The sequence below is a fragment of the Siphateles boraxobius genome, unplaced genomic scaffold (assembly GCF_051911475.1).
Source record: "Siphateles boraxobius isolate OS27281-9 unplaced genomic scaffold, OSU_SipBor_1 32, whole genome shotgun sequence".
In the NCBI taxonomy this organism is placed as follows: domain Eukaryota; kingdom Metazoa; phylum Chordata; class Actinopteri; order Cypriniformes; family Leuciscidae; genus Siphateles; species Siphateles boraxobius.
The window spans coordinates 6,085,001-6,107,840 of NW_027508942.1; the positions used below are offsets into that span (position 1 = coordinate 6,085,001).

At 42.7% G+C, this 22,840-nt stretch overlaps 1 protein-coding gene across 1 annotated transcript in view; it reads left to right on the top strand.

The window, feature by feature from the left end:
- The window catches only part of LOC143700886 (collagen and calcium-binding EGF domain-containing protein 1-like), a 38,434-nt gene that overhangs the window by 910 nt on the left and 14,684 nt on the right, over nt 1-22,840 (top strand). Inside the window, exon 2 of the mRNA XM_077194632.1 lies at nt 1-61. This exon is cut by the window's left edge and continues 20 nt beyond it. Coding sequence (XP_077050747.1) covers nt 1-61 — 61 coding nt within the window. The remainder of the gene's footprint in view (nt 62-22,840) is intronic.

Genomic DNA, 22,840 nt, shown 5'->3' on the forward strand with positions numbered 1-22,840 from the left:
AGATGCTGATGGTGGAGTATCCGTGTTTGAGAGCTGGAGGTCAGAGAAGCATCTGTCTCAGGTACACGTCACTGTCACACGCTTCATACACGCTTCATACAGCATCATACACGCTTCATACATCATCATACACGCTTCATACAGCATCATACACGCTTCATACAGCATCATACACGCTTCATACATCATCATACACGCTTCATACATCATCATACACGCTTCATACAGCATCATACACGCTTCATACATCATCATACACCCTTCATACATCAACATACACGCTTCATACATCATCATACACGCTTCATACATCATCATACACATCATACACACATCATTCACGCTTCATACAGCATCATACACTTCATACAGCATCATACACGCTTCATACAGCATCATACACGCTTCATACATCATCATACACGCTTCATACATCATCATACACGCTTCATACAGCATCATACACGCTTCATACATCATCATACACCCTTCATACAGCATCATACACGCTTCATACACGCTTCATACACATCATACACACATCATTCACGCTTCATACAGCATCATACACTTCATACAGCATCATACACGCTTCATACAGCATCATACACGCTTCATACATCATCATACACGCTTCATACAGCATCATACACGCTTCATACATCATCATACACGCTTCATACGGCATTATACAGCATCATACACGCATCATACAGCATCATACACGCTTCATACAGCATCATACATCATCATACACGCTTCATACATCATCATACACGCTTCATACGGCATCATACAGCATCATACACGCATCATACAGCATCATACACGCTTCATACAGCATCATACACGCTTCATAAATCATCATACACGCTTCATACGGCATCATACAGCATCATACACGCATCATACAGCATCATACACGCTTCATACAGCATCATACACGCTTCATACAGCATCATACACGCTTCATACAGCATCATACACGCTTCATACAGCATCATACACGCTTCATACAGCATCATACACGCTTCATACAGCATCATACACGCTTCATACACGCTTCATACAGCATCATACACGCTTCATACAGCATCATACACGCTTCATACACGCTTCATACACATCATACACACATCATTCACGCTTCATACAGCATCATACACGCTTCATACAGCATCATACACGCTTCATACAGCTTCATACATCATCATACACGCTTCATACAGCATCATACACGCTTCATACATCATCATACACGCTTCATACGGCATTATAGCGGCTGTAGACAACGCAAAACAAAAACCTGCAGCCTCGAGGGGCTAAACACTGAGAGACGGAAAACACTGTGACGCGCAGCAACTCAGTTCCACTCGACGATCTCATTTCAATCCTTTATTCGTCTTCGACACATAAAAGTACAACAGGCACTGCAGTTACCATGTCATAAGAATTCCGTGGAAGTGCGCGAGTGCGAGTGCGGATGCGGGTGCGGTCAACAGAAAGTGTTCGCTCCCAAGCTCACCCCCTCTCTCTGTCAAAGCCATAAAACCCAGGTGATCCAGTGAAGCAAACATATAGGCCACTATCACTTCCGCCCAAACTCCGGTGGACACGCCCACCACCTACAATACGAGTGATGTGAATATTATGAATGAGACATAGAACACATGTGAGACTTACGCTGGCTCCTACATTCCGGCCCCTAATTATTTTAACACAATAATTATACAACTGCACATTATGTAGGAGATCAACACACATTTCTTTTCTTCTTTTTTTTTAGGATAAGACAGTCCATTTAAAAGTGTCCTTTCTTCTTTAGACCAAACGAAATAAAGAGACAGAGTCCTTTGTCTTTGTAAAGAATAATCTTCACAATCAGAGTCAGTCATGTAAAAGAAAAAAAAGGCCCGTATAACAGTCAAGTTTAAAGTCAAAGTCTATGAAGTTCAAAGGTCAGTTGGATATCCTCATGGCTCCTCTACTTCCTGTAAAAGACAAATCTTAGTAATAGGCCTGTCCAAATAGCTGGTCTTTGTCCTAATTCGCACTTGACGAACAAGTCCTCTTCTGTCAGAGATAGTTTGCACAATCCTTCCTGTAAGCCATGAGTTGCGAGGTGCTGAGTCGTCAACTATGAGTACAATATCTCCAGTAAGGAAGTTGCGCTTGACACCAGACCACTTCTGACGCTCCTGAAGAAGAGGCAAGTATTCCTTAATCCAACGTTTCCAAAACAAGTCAGAGATGTACTGAACTTGTTTCCATCTGCGACGAGCGTAGATGTCCTCCTTTTTGAACTGACCCGGTGGCAAAGATGGCATGATCTTGAGTAGCAACAGATGGTTAGGGGTTAGTGGTTCCAAGTCGTTGGGATCAGTGGATGCCTTAGTAATAGGACGGCTGTTAATAATAGCCTCAGCTTCACAGAGAACTGTGTGAAGACTTTCCTCATCAAGGGTCTGCAACTTCAGGGTAGAATTCAGGACCTTCCTCACAGACCTTATCAACCTTTCCCACACCCCTCCATGATGTGATCCTGTGGGAGGATTGAAAACCCACTTAATTCCTTTCTGAAGGAGAGTGTTGTTGATTAAAGCAAGATTCCAACCTTCCATTGCCTCTCTCAATTCTCTCTCTGCACCGACAAAGTTGGTTCCATTGTCTGAGCGCAGCTCTAATACTTGTCCACGTCTTGCTGTAAAGCGTCGAAGAGCATTAATAAAGGAATCTGTGTCCAAGGACGATGCAACTTCGATGTGGATTGCTCTTATGGAAAGGCATGTGAAGAGAACCCCATACCTCTTCAATATACTCCTTCCTCGCTTAACTTCAAAAGGTCCGAAGTAGTCATCTCCAACCCGAGTAAATGGAGGTTCATCAGGAGAAACTCTGTCGCGGGGTAAATCTGCCATCTGCTGCTGCCCTGGAGCTGCATGCAGTCGTCGACAGACAATACATTTAGACAGGGTTTTCCTTATAGCCACACTAGCCCCAAGGATCCAATATCTTTGGCGCAGGCTAGCTAGCATGTGATTACGACCACTGTGTCCCACCTCTTGATGTATGTGCTGAAGAATTATGTCTGAAATGTGTAAATCTTTCGTCAATATAGCAGGATGCTTCGATTCTTCCGGCATAGCCGCTCTGCTAAGTCGTCCTCCAACTCTCAGAACACCATCTTCAAGTATTGGATTGAGCTTGTAAAGGTGACTAGTTCCTTTCACACTTTCTCCCTTTTGCAAGCTGTTGAACTCTCCTGGAAACCTCCTTCTCTGACAAAACTTAATAATCTCCAACTCAGCTCTTCTGAGTTCATCAACTGAAAGAAGACCACTACCAGTTTGAGCCTTGATACTCTGCATCTCCTTTTCTATTTCTTTTCCTTGTTGGTCCTTATCCAAGCCGGAATGAGCAAGAGTCATGCTCATTTGCTTCCTCTTCTGACTGAAGTACAGTAATAGACTCTTCAGCTTAAGGAACCAACCAACCATCTTCTTCAGACGGATCCAAGAGGAGAAGTAATTAATCAAGCGAGTGACTGCATCGATCTTCTCTTCAGCCTGCACGGCATTCACAATCAAACTCATCTTGACCTCAGGGTCATCTGGCAGGATTCTTATAGAGCCATCTGGGTTTTCAGGCCACCCTTCTTCAGGCCCAACAAGGAACTTAGGTCCAGACACCCATGTGTTATCTTTCAGGAGTGATGTCACCTTTACTCCCCTGGAGGCTAAATCAGCAGGATTGCTTGTGGTGTTAACATATCTCCACTGCGATGGATTTGATACACTCAGTATCTTTGAAACCCGGTTAGCTACAAAGGTACGAAACCTTGTGGTCTCATTGCTGATGTACTTCAGTACGGAAGTACTATCAGTCCAAAAAATTGAGTCCTGAAGTTGCATCTGCAGCTCCTTCCTCCACAGCTCATCCATTCGACCTGCAACCATGGCAGCCGTCAACTCCATACGAGGGATGGTGATTGGTTTTAATGGAGCCACTCTAGCTTTACCCATTATGAAAGCACAGTGAACTTGTCTGTCTATGTTGTTTAATAACAGGTAAGTCACTGTTCCGTAGCCACTCTCACATGCATCAGCAAAGTGATGCAACTGAGCAGAAATCACTTCCCCAAAATCCATTGGTTTTAGGCATCTGTCAACTTCAAACTTTTCGAGCTGCCAGAGCTCTTTCAGCCAACTTCTCCACTCCTGTGCAGACAAGTCTGGTATGAGGTCATCCCAACCAAGGTCCTTTCTGCACAAGTCTTGAAGGATCTTTTTGGCAGATAAGACCACAGGTGCCAAGATTCCTAAGGGGTCATAGATTGAACTGACCGTGGAGAGGATCCCTCTTCTGGTTAAGGGTCGATCTTTGATGAGGACTTTGAATTTAAAAGTGTCGGACTGAACACACCACTGTACGCCCAATGCTCTTTCTACAGGAAGTGTGTCATTGTCCAAATCCAAATCCTTAACCTCTTTTGCTCTCTCTGTTGCTGGGATAGCTGCCAGCACGGCACGTCTGTTGCTGATCCACTTCATGAGTTGAAAGCCCCCTTTCGAACAAAGGGCACGAAGGTCTTGGTAGAGTGCTATCGCCTCCTCCTCAGAAGCCACTGATGTAAGGCAATCATCCACATAGAAATTGTGCAGGACTGTTTCTATTACTTTGGAGCTGAATTGCTCCCGATTATCTTCCGCACACTTTCTGAGAGCAAAGCTTGCACAACTTGGCGAAGATGTTGCTCCGAACAGATGCGCAACCATTCTGTGCTCCACCAGGCTCTGCTTATGGTCTCCATCCGGCCACCAGAGAAACCTCAACAGATCCGAATCCTCAGCTGGTACTCTGACTTGGTGAAACATAGCCTCGATGTCTGCCATGAGTACGACAGGCTCCTTTCTGAATCTGGTCATGACTCCAATTAGCATGCTGGTTAGATCGGGTCCCTGTAGGAGCTGAGCATTCAAAGATGTTCCCTGGAATGTAGCACCGCAGTCAAAAACGACCCTGATCTTTCCTTTCTTCGGGTGATATACACCATGATGTGGTATATACCATACCCTGCGGTCGCTCCGATCCAGATTCTCAGTTGGTACCTTCTCTGCATAGCCCTTGGAGATGATGTCATTCATAAATGCAGTGTAATCAGCATGAAATGGGGCATCCTTTTCAAACCTCCTTGTGAGACTCATAGCACGTTGTTCGGCAACTCTTCTATTGTTTGGCATATTTACATCCTTTTTTCTTAAAGGTAAGCCAACACTATAATGGCCATCCACCAACTTAGCAGATTTTGTAACATACTCCATGAACTGACAGTCTTCTCTTGATAACCCCATCTGCTCATCCTGACTACATTCAGGAAAATCTGCCTTTAGCTGCTGTTTCCACAGATCGTTGAGGTTTGCAATAGAGATCCTATTGACAGTGACATCTGGCCGCCCACAAGAAGTTTCTCTACTTTCATAGCCCCTAAGAGGTCCATTTACAGTCCAGCCCAGCATTGTTTTGACTGCGTATGGGCCCCCCTCCATGCTTCGAACGACTTGCCATGGCTCCAGTGCTCTGGGAACGTTGGTTCCAATCAGCAGGTCTATATCTGAATCAATCTCCCTTATATGGACATGTTTCAGATGTGGCCATCGCTGGAGGTCTTTCTGGCGAGGAATGTTGCCTCGATGAACTGGCATGCTTTTCTGCGTGTAGATATCAGGCAGTTCACAAAAACAATCACTATCTAATTCAGCCACTTCTAAATCTGAAACAATATGGCTTCCAACGACCTTCTCCTGACCCATAGTCCTAAGGAGAATACCAGTTCTTCGTCCCCTGACATTCAGCTTGTTCATCAGCCGTTCTGTACAGAATGAAGCTGAGCTCCCAGGATCCAAAAAGGCATATGTAATCAACACCTTATGCCCTTTCCTAGGTTTAACTTGAACTGGAACTATGGAGAGTGTACAGTCTTGGTCACCGGCCCCAGTGAGACCACTGGATTGAACAGAGATCAGAGCACTTCCCACTGCTGTCTCAGATTCTCTTTTGGTTTGCACTAAATTAATTTCTTTCTCTTTTGGATAAATGTGGAGTACAGTAGGGTGCCTCAGACTGCATACTTTGCATGAGAGACGCTTCCTACAGTCTCGGCTCATGTGCCCAATGCACAAACAGCCAAAACACACCCCCTCTGTCTTTAAGAAAGTAATCTTCTCATTATGCATCCTCTTTTCCAACTGGCGGCACAGATCCAATGTGTGCTCACCTCCACAAAACATACAAGCCTTCATACCAGCTGAACTTCCCTCTTTTAATTTTGTTACAGGTTCAACTTTCCTTCCCACTGTTGCAATGGTGGTAGCAAAGCTACTCCCCTTGGCTCTAGAGCGAGGCTCAAACTTAGATTTCCTTACGTCCCTGTTTCCTTTTGTTGATGGTGTATCCTGTATATCCCCGAACAGTGGATCACTTGCGATCTTCACTTGTCTTTCAATGAAGCCAACAATATCTGTAAATGTGGCTCTCCGGCCACTCCTTTCCTGCAACTCACAAGCCACAGTTCTCCATCTGTCCCTATGTTTGTAGGGCAACTTTTTTACGATGGTCAGCATAGTGGTAGGCATGTTCAACTCTTCCATATATCTAACATCTTCCATGGCGTTACAACATCCTCGTAGAAAAAGACTATATGCCTGTAGAGATTTCACATCTTCAGGTCTTATTGGTGTCCATGAAAGAGCCTTTTCCATGTATGCTGAAGCAATTTTCTGTGCATTACCAAAATGCTCTTGTAGCAAAGCCTTAGCCTTGGCATATCCTCTATCTTGTGCCGCATGTTGACAACTTCTGACAAGCTCCCTTGGCTGCCCCCTGGTGTACTGTTCTAAGAAGTACAAGCAGTCTTTAGGATTGTCAGCCTTCTCTTCGATGCTGTGTTCAAAAGCCCTCATGAAGGTATGATATTGCAAAGGATCGCCGTCAAAAACCTGAATGTCTCTTTTAGGCAGAAATGAGAGAGATTGCTGCTGAACCAATAAAGCAGTTATTTCATTTTGTTTTTCCAAAACCGTAATTATTTGATTTTGATCACTGCTGCTTGTCACCAGTGTTGCCGATTGATGACTCCTGTGCTGAAACAGTGGACGTGACTGTACTGTATCTTGAGGTCCTGTGGCTTCGGGACGTCCTGATGATGTGAGTTGAGATTGTGCTGGTTGTATAACATTTTTCACTTGAGGTTTTGTACCCAAGAAATGTGGATTGGGCTGTCCCAGTATTGGGATATTCCTATCAGGCACGAATGTTTTTGCATCAGCACTAAGTGTTTTGGTTTTCCTTTGTCCCCTTTCTAGATAAGAATTCATGCCATTGGACTTCACAGATAGATGACTTGAAACACGAGACCCTCCTGAGCCTCTCAGCACATTCACTTTAGCCACTGATGCAGCTATTTCCACTTCAAGTTCAAACTCTTCACGTTTTTTCCTTAGCTGTTCCTCTTGTTCTTCTAATGCATGTTTGTCTTTTAGTAGTCTTTGTCTTGCAATGAGAGCAGCCATATCTGCCTCGGCTTTAATGCGTGCTGATGATGTTGTTGACACACTAGACCTTGATCCAGCCGAGCTCTGCCTACCATTAGAACATTTGCTTCCTGTGTTTGACACACTATCACTAGGTTTGACTTCATCTTGTGTGACGGAGGCTTGAACATCTTGCTCAGCGTGATTTGAAACATTGGGCTCATTATCATCATGAGGTTCAACCAACTTGTGCATTGATTCCTTTTGTGATACGGGAGCATCACTTGTGACAACGTGAGCAATAGTACTGCTTGTTGGTCTCCCCAGTTCAGAAAGCCATCCTTTTGCATCCTCCATAAATCCATTGTGGCATTTTAGTACATTCACAAACCATTCATTTTGCTTTTCCTGCTCCTCTTCAGGAAGTATGGGAATCACAGACTCATGTAACACGGTAGTTTCATCCACCATTTGACTCATTTTCTCAAGATGGGATCGCACTTGTGGGGCATTGTCATCCTTTTGCATGAGATCCTTTATTGTCTGTATTAGACCTTTAATTTTATGAACATTTTTTCTACGTTCCTTTTGCAGTGTTTCAATTTTATTCACCAAGGCCTTGGAAGTGAGTTTGATTTCTCTCCTTTGTTCATCCATCTCTGAACCATTGACATTTAAATTCAATTTCGATCCACTTGTTGCCATTTCCCTATGTACCACAAATCATCCAAGAATCCACGCCGTTCAATCAATCAATATTTTCTTCAATCAATCCACCGCTGCATCATAAACCACGTCCAAAGACCAACAATAAACAACACCGGAAAGCAACAATACGTCCCCTATGGACAAGCGGCAGTAACCTATTCACACTGTGTTCAAACAAACAACTTACACAGCACAAATTGTCAAGTTACTACATACCGCTTCAGTTGCTGCGTTGATTGTGGCCGGGTCTTTATCCTCCGAGTGGTAACGTTAATGAATGAACCGCCATCCAATACAGCGGTGCTCCAAACATTTACGTGTTTCCTCTGATATCCAAAGCGTTCCGTTGTGATCCGCGAAATCCATGTGAACGGCTCCTTTCCGTAGAACAACACTCTGGTTTTAAACAATTTCTGTTGACTAATTATAGCGGCTGTAGACAACGCAAAACAAAAACCTGCAGCCTCGAGGGGCTAAACACTGAGAGACGGAAAACACTGTGACGCGCAGCAACTCAGTTCCACTCGACGATCTCATTTCAATCCTTTATTCGTCTTCGACACATAAAAGTACAACAGGCACTGCAGTTACCATGTCATAAGAATTCCGTGGAAGTGCGCGAGTGCGAGTGCGGATGCGGGTGCGGTCAACAGAAAGTGTTCGCTCCCAAGCTCACCCCCTCTCTCTGTCAAACCCATAAAACCCAGGTGATCCAGTGAAGCAAACATATAGGCCACTATCACTTCCGCCCAAACTCCGGTGGACACGCCCACCACCTACAATACGAGTGATGTGAATATTATGAATGAGACATAGAACACATGTGAGACTTACGCTGGCTCCTACAGGCATTATACAGCATCATACACGCATCATACAGCATCATACACGCTTCATACAGCATCATACATCATCATACACGCTTCATACATCATCATACACGCTTCATACGGCATCATACAGCATCATACACGCATCATACAGCATCATACACGCATCATACAGCATCATACACGCTTCATAAATCATCATACACGCTTCATACGGCATCATACAGCATCATACACGCTTCATACAGCATCATACACGCTTCATACATCATCATACACGCTTCATACATCATCATACACGCTTCATACATCAACATACACGCTTCATACATCATCATACACGCTTAATACATCATCATACACGCTTCATACACATCATACAGTATCATACAGCATCATAAACATCATACACGCTTCATACAGCATCATACACGCATCATTCACGCTTCATACAGCATCATACACCTATCATACACGCTTCATACAGCATCATACACGCATCATTCGCGCTTCATACAGCATCATATGCATCATTCGCGCTTCATACAGCATCATATACATCATACACGCTTCATACACGCATCATTCTCGCTTCATACAGCATCATACACGCTTCATACAGCATCATACACGCATCATACAGCTTCATACAGCATCATACACACATTATACACGCTTCATACAGCATCATACACGCATCATACAGCATCATACTCGCATCATACAGCATCATACAGCATCATACACGCATCATACAGCATCATACATCATCATACACGCTTCATACAGCATCATACACACTTCATACATCATCATACACCCTTCATACATCATCATACACCCTTCATACATCATCATACACGCTTCATACACATCATACAGCATCATACACATCATACACATCATACACGCATCATACAGCATCATACACGCATCATTCACGCTTCATACAGCATCATATACATCATACACGCTTCATACAGCATCATACACGCATCATTCACGCATCATACAGCATCATACACGCATCATGCAGCATCATACAGCATCATACAGCATCATACATGCTTCATACAGCATCATACTCGCATCATACACGCATCATACAGCATCATACACGCATCATACACGCATCATACAGCATCATACACGCATCATACAGCATCATACAGCATCATACAGCATCATACAGCATCATACATGCTTCATACAGCATCATACTCGCATCATACACGCATCATACAGCATCATACACGCATCATACAGCATCATACAGCATCATACAGCATCATACATGCTTCATACAGCATCATACTCGCATCATACACGCATCATACAGCATCATACACGCATCATTCACGCTTCATACAGCATCATATACATCATACACGCTTCATACAGCATCATACACGCATCATTCACGCTTCATACAGCATCATATACATCATACACGCTTCATACAGCATCATACACGCATCATTCACGCTTCATACAGCATCATATACATCATACACGCTTCATACAGCATCATACACGCATCATTCACGCATCATACAGCATCATACACGCATCATGCAGCATCATACACGCATCATACAGCATCATACACGCATCATACATGCTTCATACAGCATCATACTCGCATCATACAGCATCATACAGCATCATACATGCTTCATACAGCATCATACTCGCATCATACAGCATCATACAGCATCATACAGCATCATACACGCTTCATACAGCATCATACAGCATCATACACGCTTCATTGTAACATTGTTCTCTCTGTACGAGAGTCAAAACTCTTTCACAACCCTGCGATTGTTCACTGACAAAATGCTGCAATATTGTGGTTTGTGTCTCATTGTTGGTCCAAACGTTTGCAGAGGAACGGCTAAACCAGCGGCTGGACTGACAGACGTGTCATAGGTGTAATTTTTGAGGTTATCATAAATGTTTCTTGAGCATCAAATCATCATATTATACAGATTTCTGAAGGATCATGTGACACTGAAGACTGGAGTAATGATGCTGAAAATTCAGCTTTGATCACAGGAATAAATTACACTTTACTGTATATTCACGTAGAAAACAACTGTTTTACAGTCAAATACAGATTGATTTATTGATCAAATACATGATCAATGTATACATTTTATGATACATACACGCTTCATACAGCATCATACACGCATCATTCACGCTTCATACAGCATCATACACGCATAATTCACGCTTCATACAGCATCATACACGCATCATTCACGCTTCATACAGCATCATACACGCATCATTCACGCTTCATACAGCATCATAAACATCATACACGCTTCATACAGCATCATTCACGCATCATTCACGCTTCATACAGTATCATACACGCATAATTCACGCTTCATACAGCATCATACACCTATCATACACGCTTCATACAGCATCATACACGCATCATTCACGCTTCATACAGCATCATACACGCATCATTCACGCTTCATACAGCATCATACACGCATCATTCACGCTTCATACAGCATCGTACTCGCATCATTCACGCTTCATACAGCATCATATACATCATTCACGCATCATACAGCATCATACACGCATCATTCGCGCTTCATACAGCATCATATACATCATACACGCTTCATACAGCATCATACACGCATCATTCTCGCTTCATACAGCATCATACACGCATCATACACGCTTCATACAGCATCATACACGTATCATTCACGCTTCATACAGCATCATACACACATTATACACGCTTCATACAGCATCACACACCCTTCATACATCATCATACACGCTTCATACAGCATCATACACGCTTCATACATCATCATACACGCTTCATACATCATCATACACGCTTCATACATCAACATACACACTTCATACATCATCATACACGCTTAATACATCATCATACACGCTTCATACACATCATACAGTATCATACAGCATCATAAACATCATACACGCTTCATACAGCATCATACACGCATCATTCACGCTTCATACAGCATCATACACCTATCATACACGCTTCATACAGCATCATACACGCATCATTCGCGCTTCATACAGCATCATATGCATCATTCGCGCTTCATACAGCATCATATACATCATACACGCTTCATACACGCATCATTCTCGCTTCATACAGCATCATACACGCTTCATACAGCATCATACACGCATCATACAGCTTCATACAGCATCATACACACATTATACACGCTTCATACAGCATCATACACGCATCATACAGCATCATACTCGCATCATACAGCATCATACAGCATCATACACGCATCATACAGCATCATACATCATCATACACGCTTCATACAGCATCATACACACTTCATACATCATCATACACCCTTCATACATCATCATACACCCTTCATACATCATCATACACGCTTCATACACATCATACAGCATCATACACATCATACACATCATACACGCATCATACAGCATCATACACGCATCATTCACGCTTCATACAGCATCATATACATCATACATGCTTCATACAGCATCATACACGCATCATTCACGCATCATACAGCATCATACACGCATCATGCAGCATCATACAGCATCATACAGCATCATACATGCTTCATACAGCATCATACTCGCATCATACACGCATCATACAGCATCATACACGCATCATACACGCATCATACAGCATCATACACGCATCATACAGCATCATACACGCATCATACAGCATCATACAGCATCATACAGCATCATACAGCATCATACATGCTTCATACAGCATCATACTCGCATCATACACGCATCATACAGCATCATACACGCATCATACAGCATCATACAGCATCATACAGCATCATACATGCTTCATACAGCATCATACTCGCATCATACACGCATCATACAGCATCATACACGCATCATTCACGCTTCATACAGCATCATATACATCATACACGCTTCATACAGCATCATACACGCATCATTCACGCTTCATACAGCATCATATACATCATACACGCTTCATACAGCATCATACACGCATCATTCACGCATCATACAGCATCATACACGCATCATACAGCATCATACACGCATCATACATGCTTCATACAGCATCATACTCGCATCATACAGCATCATACAGCATCATACATGCTTCATACAGCATCATACTCGCATCATACAGCATCATACAGCATCATACAGCATCATACACGCTTCATACAGCATCATACAGCATCATACACGCTTCATACAGCATCATACAGCATCATACACGCTTCATTGTAACATTGTTCTCTCTGTACGAGAGTCAAAACTCTTTCACAACCCTGCGATTGTTCACTGACAAAATGCTGCAATATTGTGGTTTGTGTCTCATTGTTGGTCCAAACGTTTGCAGAGGAACGGCTAAACCAGCGGCTGGACTGACAGACGTGTCATAGGTGTAATTTTTGAGGTTATCATAAATGTTTCTTGAGCATCAAATCATCATATTATACAGATTTCTGAAGGATCATGTGACACTGAAGACTGGAGTAATGATGCTGAAAATTCAGCTTTGATCACAGGAATAAATTACACTTTACTGTATATTCACGTAGAAAACAACTGTTTTACAGTCAAATACAGATTGATTTATTGATCAAATAAATGCAGCCTTGATGAGCAGACTCTTTCAAAAACATAAAAAATCTTTATTCATCAAAGTAAAGTGAGTTTATGCTTAAAACAGAAAAAAATATCTGCCAATGGGGTCAGAAAAATAAACTTTAATTAAAAAGGAAACAAAACTTTTTAACCCATTGGCAGGCTCGTGCTTTTCTCCTCGTTTGTTTCCCGTAAACATCAGTGAGATTAATGGAGAACAACTGGAGGTTTTCTCCGCTCAGATGTTTCTCCTGTGAGAGAGAGACTGTTTCTCATCGACACTGTGTGTGTGTGTGTGTGTGTGAGAGTGTGTGTGTGTGTGTTGTGTGTGTGTGAGAGAGAGACTGTTTCTCATCGACACCGTGTGTGTGTGTGTGAGAGTGTGTGTGTGAGTGTGTGTGTTGTGTGTGTGTGAGAGAGACTGTTTCTCATCGACACCGTGTGTGTGTGTGAGTGTGTGAGTGAGAGTGTGAGAAGAGAGAGAGAGAGAGAGACTGTTTATCATCGACACTGTGTGTGTGTGTTTGTCAGAGTGTGTGTGTGTGTCAGAGTGTGTGTGTGTGTGTGAGGGAGAGACTGTTTCTCATCGACACCGTGTGTGTGTGAGAGTGTGAGCGAGAGAGACTGTTTCTCATCGATACTGTGTGTGTGTGTGTGTGTGTGTGTGTGTGTGTGTCTGAGATTGTGAGAGAGAGACTGTTTCTCATCGACACTGTGTGTGTGTGTGTGTATGTGAGAGTGTGTGAGAGAGAGACTGTTTCTCATCGACACTGTGTGTGTGTTAGGATTTTGAGATATTTTGTGTGTTGGTATCAACTGTCCTTGTGTGAAGGTTTGTCTTGTTCTCTTTTTCTCTCTGTATGTTAACAAGCTTGTTTCAGATGGGCGTTACCTCTGTTAATCTGTGGAAGACTGTGATTGGACCAGCTATGCACCTGACCTGGATATAAGGACCGCCTCTGACACTCTATCAAGGCCTTTGAGCCTCGCTGACTTTGTGCTTCTGTGTTTTATGGTTGTACTGTTTAGGTACTTCTCGTTAGCTTTGTTTGTGTCACCATTGTTTGATTGAGTAAGAGTGTCGTGCCAGAGAGATTATTAGTGTTTAGTGAAATTGAGTAAGTGTTTGTTGAATGTAATACTATCTCGGGTTTTCTTCTATCTGATTATTGCCTGATTGATTACCTCTTTGGATTCTGATTCTAACTTGTCAACCTGATACTATTTTAAATGTGTGTAAGCATTCTTGTAATTATTACCATACCAAGGGATGTAGGGGGTTTGACGCCAATTTATTTATATCTATTTTTCACTTTGTTTATGTGTAAGGGAGTTAGGTAAGTTAAACTGTATTTTCATTTCTTCTTTCTTTTGTTAAAGGTTATTTAGATTCTAAAAAGTAAATTGTTTTGTTTGTTATTTTGGCCTTGTCTGCCCCTGACGATAACCCCTTATGGTCAATAAAAATCATATTACTCTTTATCTCTCTGGTAGTGTGACTCTCTTCCTTTTTCTGTTGCGGCTGACCCCTAGAGGTCGTAACAGAAATTGGGGGCTCGTCTTAAAAATAAGTTTTATTGAAAGAAAAAAAAAAAAAAAAAAAACAATTGGAGTTTCGCCACTGTGTGTTAAGAAAAAAGGAGAATTAGGAACTCATGAAATTTGCTTTGTATAGTGTTGTTTGGCTAGTGGTTTTCACTTTGAGGGGGAGGGAATTTGGTATGTCTTTAAAGTTTGCACTAGATAAATTCACGATTCAACCTACGTCTGAACAGTTAGATATTTGTCGTAAAGATGATTTGGTCACGATTGCGGATTTTTATCAAATCACAGTTCCTCGTGGTGCAGTTAAACAGGAGATTAAGGAGGTAATTTATAAACACTTGATGGAGCGTGGAGTTTTGCCAGAGCGGAGTGAGTCGGCGGGTGTTGCATTTCAGTTGCCGGTTTCTACGAGTGAGGGTGAGCAACCCAAACCTAATGAGCTGGCCGGCATAGATCCCGTCGATTTAGCTTCTCCGCGAGATCCTTTTCTGGCGATCAGACTGAAAGAGTTAGAGGTGGAACTGAGCAGACAGCATTATGAGAGTCAGCTGTTGCATGTACGCACAGTTGAGCTTGAAACCAAGCGAGATATCAAGCTCAAGGAGCTGGAGCTGGAGCTCAAAATTAAATCATCTGTTTTCCCCTCAGCTGTTGATGCGCCTGACATGAACGTGAATGTATCGTCACCTATGATTGTTTCCACTCCGAGTCCTATTCCTGCACCTCGACGCAACTCACAAGTAAGTCAACCTGAATTTGATATTAGTCGTCAGATATCACTAGTGCCACTTTTTCGAGAGACCGAGGTTGACACTTATTTCAACGTGTTTGAACGAATCGCTGGCACGTTGAAATGGCCGCGGAATGTTTGGCCGCTGTTGTTACAATGTAAACTTGTGGGTAAAGCCCAAGAAGTCTGTTCAGCGTTATCGCTTGAGCAAAGTTTGGATTATGAAGTAATGAAAAATGCCGTTTTGCGTGCGTATGAATTAGTCCCTGAAGCCTATCGGCAGAAGTTCCGGAATCATGTGAAAACCCCTAGTCAAACATATGTTGAGTTCGCTAGAGACAAAGCAAGTTTATTTGAGAAATGGTGCGCCGCAAACAAAATAGTCACGTTTGAGCAGCTTAAAGAATTAATATTATTGGAGGAGTTCAAGAATTGTTTACCAGAGAAAATTGTGGTTTACTTAAATGAGCAGAAGGTTTCCGCTCTTTCCGCTGCTGCAGTTTTTTCTGATGAGTTCGTACTTACGCACAGAGTAGTGTTTTCACCCACGAAACGTAATCTTCCTGATCGTGTTCGTAGTTCTAAGGATTCCTTAGTGGTACCTAAGAACGTTTTGAGAGCAGACTTTACGGAAAACCGTGAATGTTTTTACTGTCATGACGTCGGACATCTAATTTCTGTATGCCCGGTTCTGAAACGTAAAACTGGCAAGAAAGTAAACACTTTCAAAAGCGTTGCGTTAGTAGAGCGGCCTATCTTTTCCATCGAGCCAGAGTCTCTGGATTATACGACCGCTGAATCCGCTTTTAAGCCGTTTATCTTTGATGGTGTTGTGTCATTTAATGAAGCAGATTTGGAAACGAAACCTATTTGTATACTCCGTGATACTGGTGCTGCGCAATCCTTCATTTTAGAGAGTGTGTTACCATTTTCAGAACTTTCAAACTGTGGTTCCAGTGTGCTAGTGCGAGGCATTGATCTTACTGTAGTTAGAGTTCCTTTGCACAATGTTTATTTACGCTCCGGGATTATTTCAGGGAACGTTAAACTGGCAGTTCGGGCTGAATTACCTGTGAAAGGTGTATCACTCATTCTAGGAAATGATTTGGCAGGTGATAAAGTTTTCTGTTTGCCTGAAGTGATAGATGTTCCTGATGTACATAATGAAGATGCACTGCAGAAAGAATTTCCCCAAGTATTTAGTACGTGTGTAGTAACTCGAGCTCAAGCTCATAAGCTAAAAGAAACTGTGGATTTATCTAAAACTTTTCTGTGTGCTGATAATTCTCGTGAGACAGAGGAAAAAGTTGATGCAGCTGAGTTAAAAATGTGTGCACTTCCCAATGTTGATTTTCCATTTGGAAGAACTATGTTAATTGAGGCACAACGTGCCGATCAAACTCTGTGTCATTGTGCTGAAGCTGTTGTTGAGCCGAGTGTTTTGCCAGAGTGTCCAGTGGCTTACTTCTTTGAAGACGATGTTCTTATGCGTAAGTGGTCTCCAGGTCATGTCAAGGAGGACTGGGGCACTGTTATTCAAGTTGTCGTTCCAAAACCTTATCGAGAACAAGTGTTGAGTGTAGCACATGACCATGAACTGTCGGGTCATGTAGGAGTTCGAAAAACGTATGATAATCTGTTGAAACATTTTTTTTGGCCTTCCATGAAATCAGATGTTTCAAAATTCTGTAAATCTTGTCATGCGTGTCAGTTATCCGGTAAACCCAATCAAGTTATTCCTCCAGCACCGTTGAGGCCGATACCTGTGCTTGGCGAACCGTTCGAGCGTATTTTGATTGATTGTGTTGGGCCACTACCCAAAACAAAATCTGGAAATTCCTACTTGTTGACATTAATGTGTACGTCGACTAGGTATCCTGAAGCAATACCACTACGCTCTCTTAAAGCTCATGCAGTTGTTAAAGAAATCATTAAATTCTGCACCACTTTTGGAGTACCGAAATACATTCAGTCCGATCAAGGAACCAATTTTATGTCTAGGGTGTTCGCCAAAGTAATAAAAAAATTAAATATTAAACATCAAGTATCTAGCGCTTATCACCCTCAGTCACAGGGGGCAATCGAAAGATTTCATCAAACTCTCAAGTCCATGCTTCGAACTTTTTGTGTTGATCAACAGAAAGAATGGGACGAGGAAATCCCACTATTGTTATTCGCAATTCGTACCACGACTCAAGCATCTCTCGGATTCAGCCCTGCTGAATTGATTTTTGGGCATACTGTGCGTGGACCTTTGAAAATTTTGCAGGAGCAGATCCTTTCATCTGATCGTCCTACTCCTGCAACGAACGTCTTAGATTACGTTAGCTCGTTTCGTGAGCGACTTCATAAAGTGTGGAAGTTGGCAAGACGTTCTCTTGATTCCGCTCAAGACCAAATGAAAACTCGATATGATCAAAAAGCTGTGCAGCGATCATTCCAAATTGGAGAGAAAGTTCTCGTTTTACTTCCTATGCCTGGTTCAGCGCTTAAGGCTAGATTTACTGGACCCTATGATATTAAAGAGAAATTAAGTGTCACTGATTATGTTGTTAACACCCCAAATCATAAGAAAAAGTCACGCGTCTGTCATATCAATATGCTGAAGGCATATGTTACGCGGTCTAATTCTGAGACTAAGATCCCTGTTGTCACTGTTGCTCCAGTAGATGTATCACCCTCAGAATATTCACCAGAAATCGATGGTTTGAAGATGAACAGTGCCGCGTTCACAACCGCTCGGTTGCCTAATTCAGAAACTTTGTTAAACTTTTCAGCAAGATTGTCGCACTTGTCTTCATCGGCCCAGGCTGACATTTTAAATTTGATAAAGAGGTATCCGACTTTGTTCAGTGACTCGCCTACAACTACACACGTGTTAAAACACGACATTGATGTTGGTTCACATGCGCCCGTTAAGCAAAGTGCTTACCGAGTAAATCCACTTAAGAAGGAACTGATGAAACAAGAAACTCAGTATTTACTTAAACACAATTTGGCAGCCCCTAGTTCTAGTCCATGGTGTTCACCATGTCTTCTCGTCCCTAAGCCCGATGGTACTTCAAGGTTCTGTACAGATTACAGGAAAGTTAATGCGTTAACTAAGGCTGATTCCTTTCCACTTCCGCGAATGGAAGATTGCATAGATCGTGTGGGTAATGCCAAATTTGTGACTAAACTCGACCTACTAAAAGGTTATTGGCAGGTGCCGCTCACGGAGCGAGCGGCTGAAATTTCTGCATTCGCCACCCCTGAGGTATTTCTACAATACCGGGTTATGCCGTTCGGTCTTCGAAATGCTGGAGCTACCTTTCAGCGGTTAATGTCTATTGTGTTATCCAACATATCTAATTGTGAAGTTTATTTAGATGATGTTGTGTGTTATGCTAGCACTTGGGAAGAACATATTAAGGTTTTAGAGGAAGTCTTTGGACGCCTTAAAAATGCTAATCTTACCTTGAATCTAGCAAAGTGCGAATTCGGTTGTGCTACAGTCACCTATTTGGGTAAGGAGGTTGGTAGCGGTCAGATTTGCCCTTTGAATTCAAAAATTCAAGCTGTTCTTGATTTTTCCATTCCGAACAATAGAAGAGATCTCCGTCGATTTCTCGGAATGACGGGTTATTATCGATGCTTTTGTAAGAACTTCTCATCTGTAGCTAGTCCTCTTACAGAATTACTGCGTAAAGCAGTCTCATTCAAGTGGACTTCTGAATGTCAGTCCGCTTTTGAAGCATTAAAGACTCTGCTCTGTAGTGCTCCTGTACTTGTTGCCCCTCAGTTTGAAAAACCATTCTTGCTAGAAGTTGATGCCAGTGGCACTGGTATCGGAGCGGTTTTGTTGCAGACCGGTGAAGATGATTTGAATCATCCGATCAGTTTCTTTTCAAAGAAATTTCTCAAACATCAAATGAACTATAGTACGATAGAGAAAGAGGCTCTTGCCTTGATTCTTGCCTTGCAACACTTTGAAGTGTATATTGGTTCGAGTGTATCACCTATTACCATTTTCACTGATCATAATCCTCTTACGTTTCTCCAGCTAATGTCTAATAGCAATCATCGGTTAATGCGATGGTCTCTGATTTGTCAAAGCTACAATATGAAGATCTGTCATAAGAGAGGTATCGAAAATGTACTTGCTGACTCACTGTCCCGTGTCAACTAGTAAAACATTATGTTTTATTTTATGGGTGGGGGTGTTAGGATTTTGAGATATTTTGTGTGTTGGTATCAACTGTCCTTGTGTGAAGGTTTGTCTTGTTCTCTTTTTCTCTCTGTATGTTAACAAGCTTGTTTCAGATGGGCGTTACCTCTGTTAATCTGTGGAAGACTGTGATTGGACCAGCTATGCACCTGACCTGGATATAAGGACCGCCTCTGACACTCTATCAAGGCCTTTGAGCCTCGCTGACTTTGTGCTTCTGTGTTTTATGGTTGTACTGTTTAGGTACTTCTCGTTAGCTTTGTTTGTGTCACCATTGTTTGATTGAGTAAGAGTGTCGTGCCAGAGAGATTATTAGTGTTTAGTGAAATTGAGTAAGTGTTTGTTGAATGTAATACTATCTCGGGTTTTCTTCTATCTGATTATTGCCTGATTGATTACCTCTTTGGATTCTGATTCTAACTTGTCAACCTGATACTATTTTAAATGTGTGTAAGCATTCTTGTAATTATTACCATACCAAGGGATGTAGGGGGTTTGACGCCAATTTATTTATATCTATTTTTCACTTTGTTTATGTGTAAGGGAGTTAGGTAAGTTAAACTGTATTTTCATTTCTTCTTTCTTTTGTTAAAGGTTATTTAGATTCTAAAAAGTAAATTGTTTTGTTTGTTATTTTGGCCTTGTCTGCCCCTGACGATAACCCCTTATGGTCAATAAAAATCATATTACTCTTTATCTCTCTGGTAGTGTGACTCTCTTCCTTTTTCTGTTGCGGCTGACCCCTAGAGGTCGTAACAGTGTGTGTGTGTGAGAGTGTGTGAGCGAGAGAGACTGTTTCTCATCGACACTGTGTGTGTGTGTATGTGAGAGTGTGTGAGAGAGAGACTGTTTCTCATCGACACTGTGTGTGTGTGAGTGTGTGAGCGAGAGAGACTGTTTCTCATCGACAGTGTGTGTGTGTGTGTGTGAGAGAGAGACTGTTTCTCATCGACACTGTGTGTGTGTGTGTGTGTGTGTGTGAGAGAGAGAGACTGTTTCTGATCGACACTGTGTGTGTGTGTGTGTGTGTGTGTGAGTGAGAGAGAGAGACTGTTTCTCATCGACACTGTGTGTGTGTGTGTGTGTGTGTGAGAGAGAGAGAGACTGTTTCTCATCGACACTGTGTGTGTGTGTGTGTGTGTGTGTGTGTGTGTGTGTGTGTGTGAGAGAGAGAGACTGTTTCTCATCGACACTGTGTGTGTGTGTGTGTGTGTGTGAGAGAGAGAGACTGTTTCTCATCGACACTGTGTGTGAGAGTGTGTGTGTGTGAGAGTGTGTGAGAGAGAGACTGTTTCTCATCGACACTGTGTGTGTGTGTGTGTGTGTGTGTGTGTGTGTGTGTGTGTGTGTGTGAGAGAGAGAGACTGTTTCTCATCGACACTGTGTGTGTGTGTGTGTGTGTGTGTGAGAGAGAGAGACTGTTTCTCATCGACACTGTGTGTGTGTGTGTGTGTGTGTGAGAGTGTGTGAGAGAGAGACTGTTTCTCATCGACACTGTGTGTGTGTGTGTGTGTGACTGTGTGAGAGAGAGACTGTTTCTCATTGACACCGTGTGTGTGTGTGTGTGTGTGAGAGTGTGAGAGAGAGAGACTGTTTCTCATCGACACTGTGTGTGTGTGTGTGTGTGTGTGTGTGAGTGTGTGAGAGAGAGACTGTTTCTCATCGACACCGTGTGTGTGTGTGTGTGTGTGTGAGAGTGTGTGAGAGAGAGACTGTTTCTCATCGACACTGTGTGTGTGTGTGTGTGTGTGTGTGTGTGTGTGTGTGTGTGTGTGTGTGTGTGAGAGTGTGTGAGAGAGAGACTGTTTCTCATCGACACTGTGTGTGTGTGTGTGAGAGTGTGTGAGCGAGAGAGACTGTTTCTCATCGACACTGTGTGTGTGTGTATGTGAGAGTGTGTGAGAGAGAGACTGTTTCTCATCGACACTGTGTGTGTGTGAGTGTGTGAGCGAGAGAGACTGTTTCTCATCGACACTGTGTGTGTGTGTGTGTGAGAGAGAGACTGTTTCTCATCGACACTGTGTGTGTGTGTGTGTGTGTGTGTGTGAGAGAGAGAGACTGTTTCTGATCGACACTGTGTGTGTGTGTGTGTGTGTGTGTGAGTGAGAGAGAGAGACTGTTTCTCATCGACACTGTGTGTGTGTGTGTGTGTGTGTGAGAGAGAGAGAGACTGTTTCTCATCGACACTGTGTGTGTGTGTGTGTGTGTGTGAGAGAGAGAGACTGTTTCTCATCGACACTGTGTGTGAGAGTGTGTGTGTGTGAGAGTGTGTGAGAGAGAGACTGTTTCTCATCGACACTGTGTGTGTGTGTGTGTGTGTGTGTGTGTGTGTGTGTGTGTGTGTGAGAGAGAGAGACTGTTTCTCATCGACACTGTGTGTGTGTGTGTGTGTGTGTGAGAGAGAGAGACTGTTTCTCATCGACACTGTGTGTGTGTGTGTGTGTGTGTGAGAGTGTGTGAGAGAGAGACTGTTTCTCATCGACACTGTGTGTGTGTGTGTGTGTGAGTGTGTGAGAGAGAGACTGTTTCTCATTGACACCGTGTGTGTGTGTGTGTGTGTGAGAGTGTGAGAGAGAGAGACTGTTTCTCATCGACACTGTGTGTG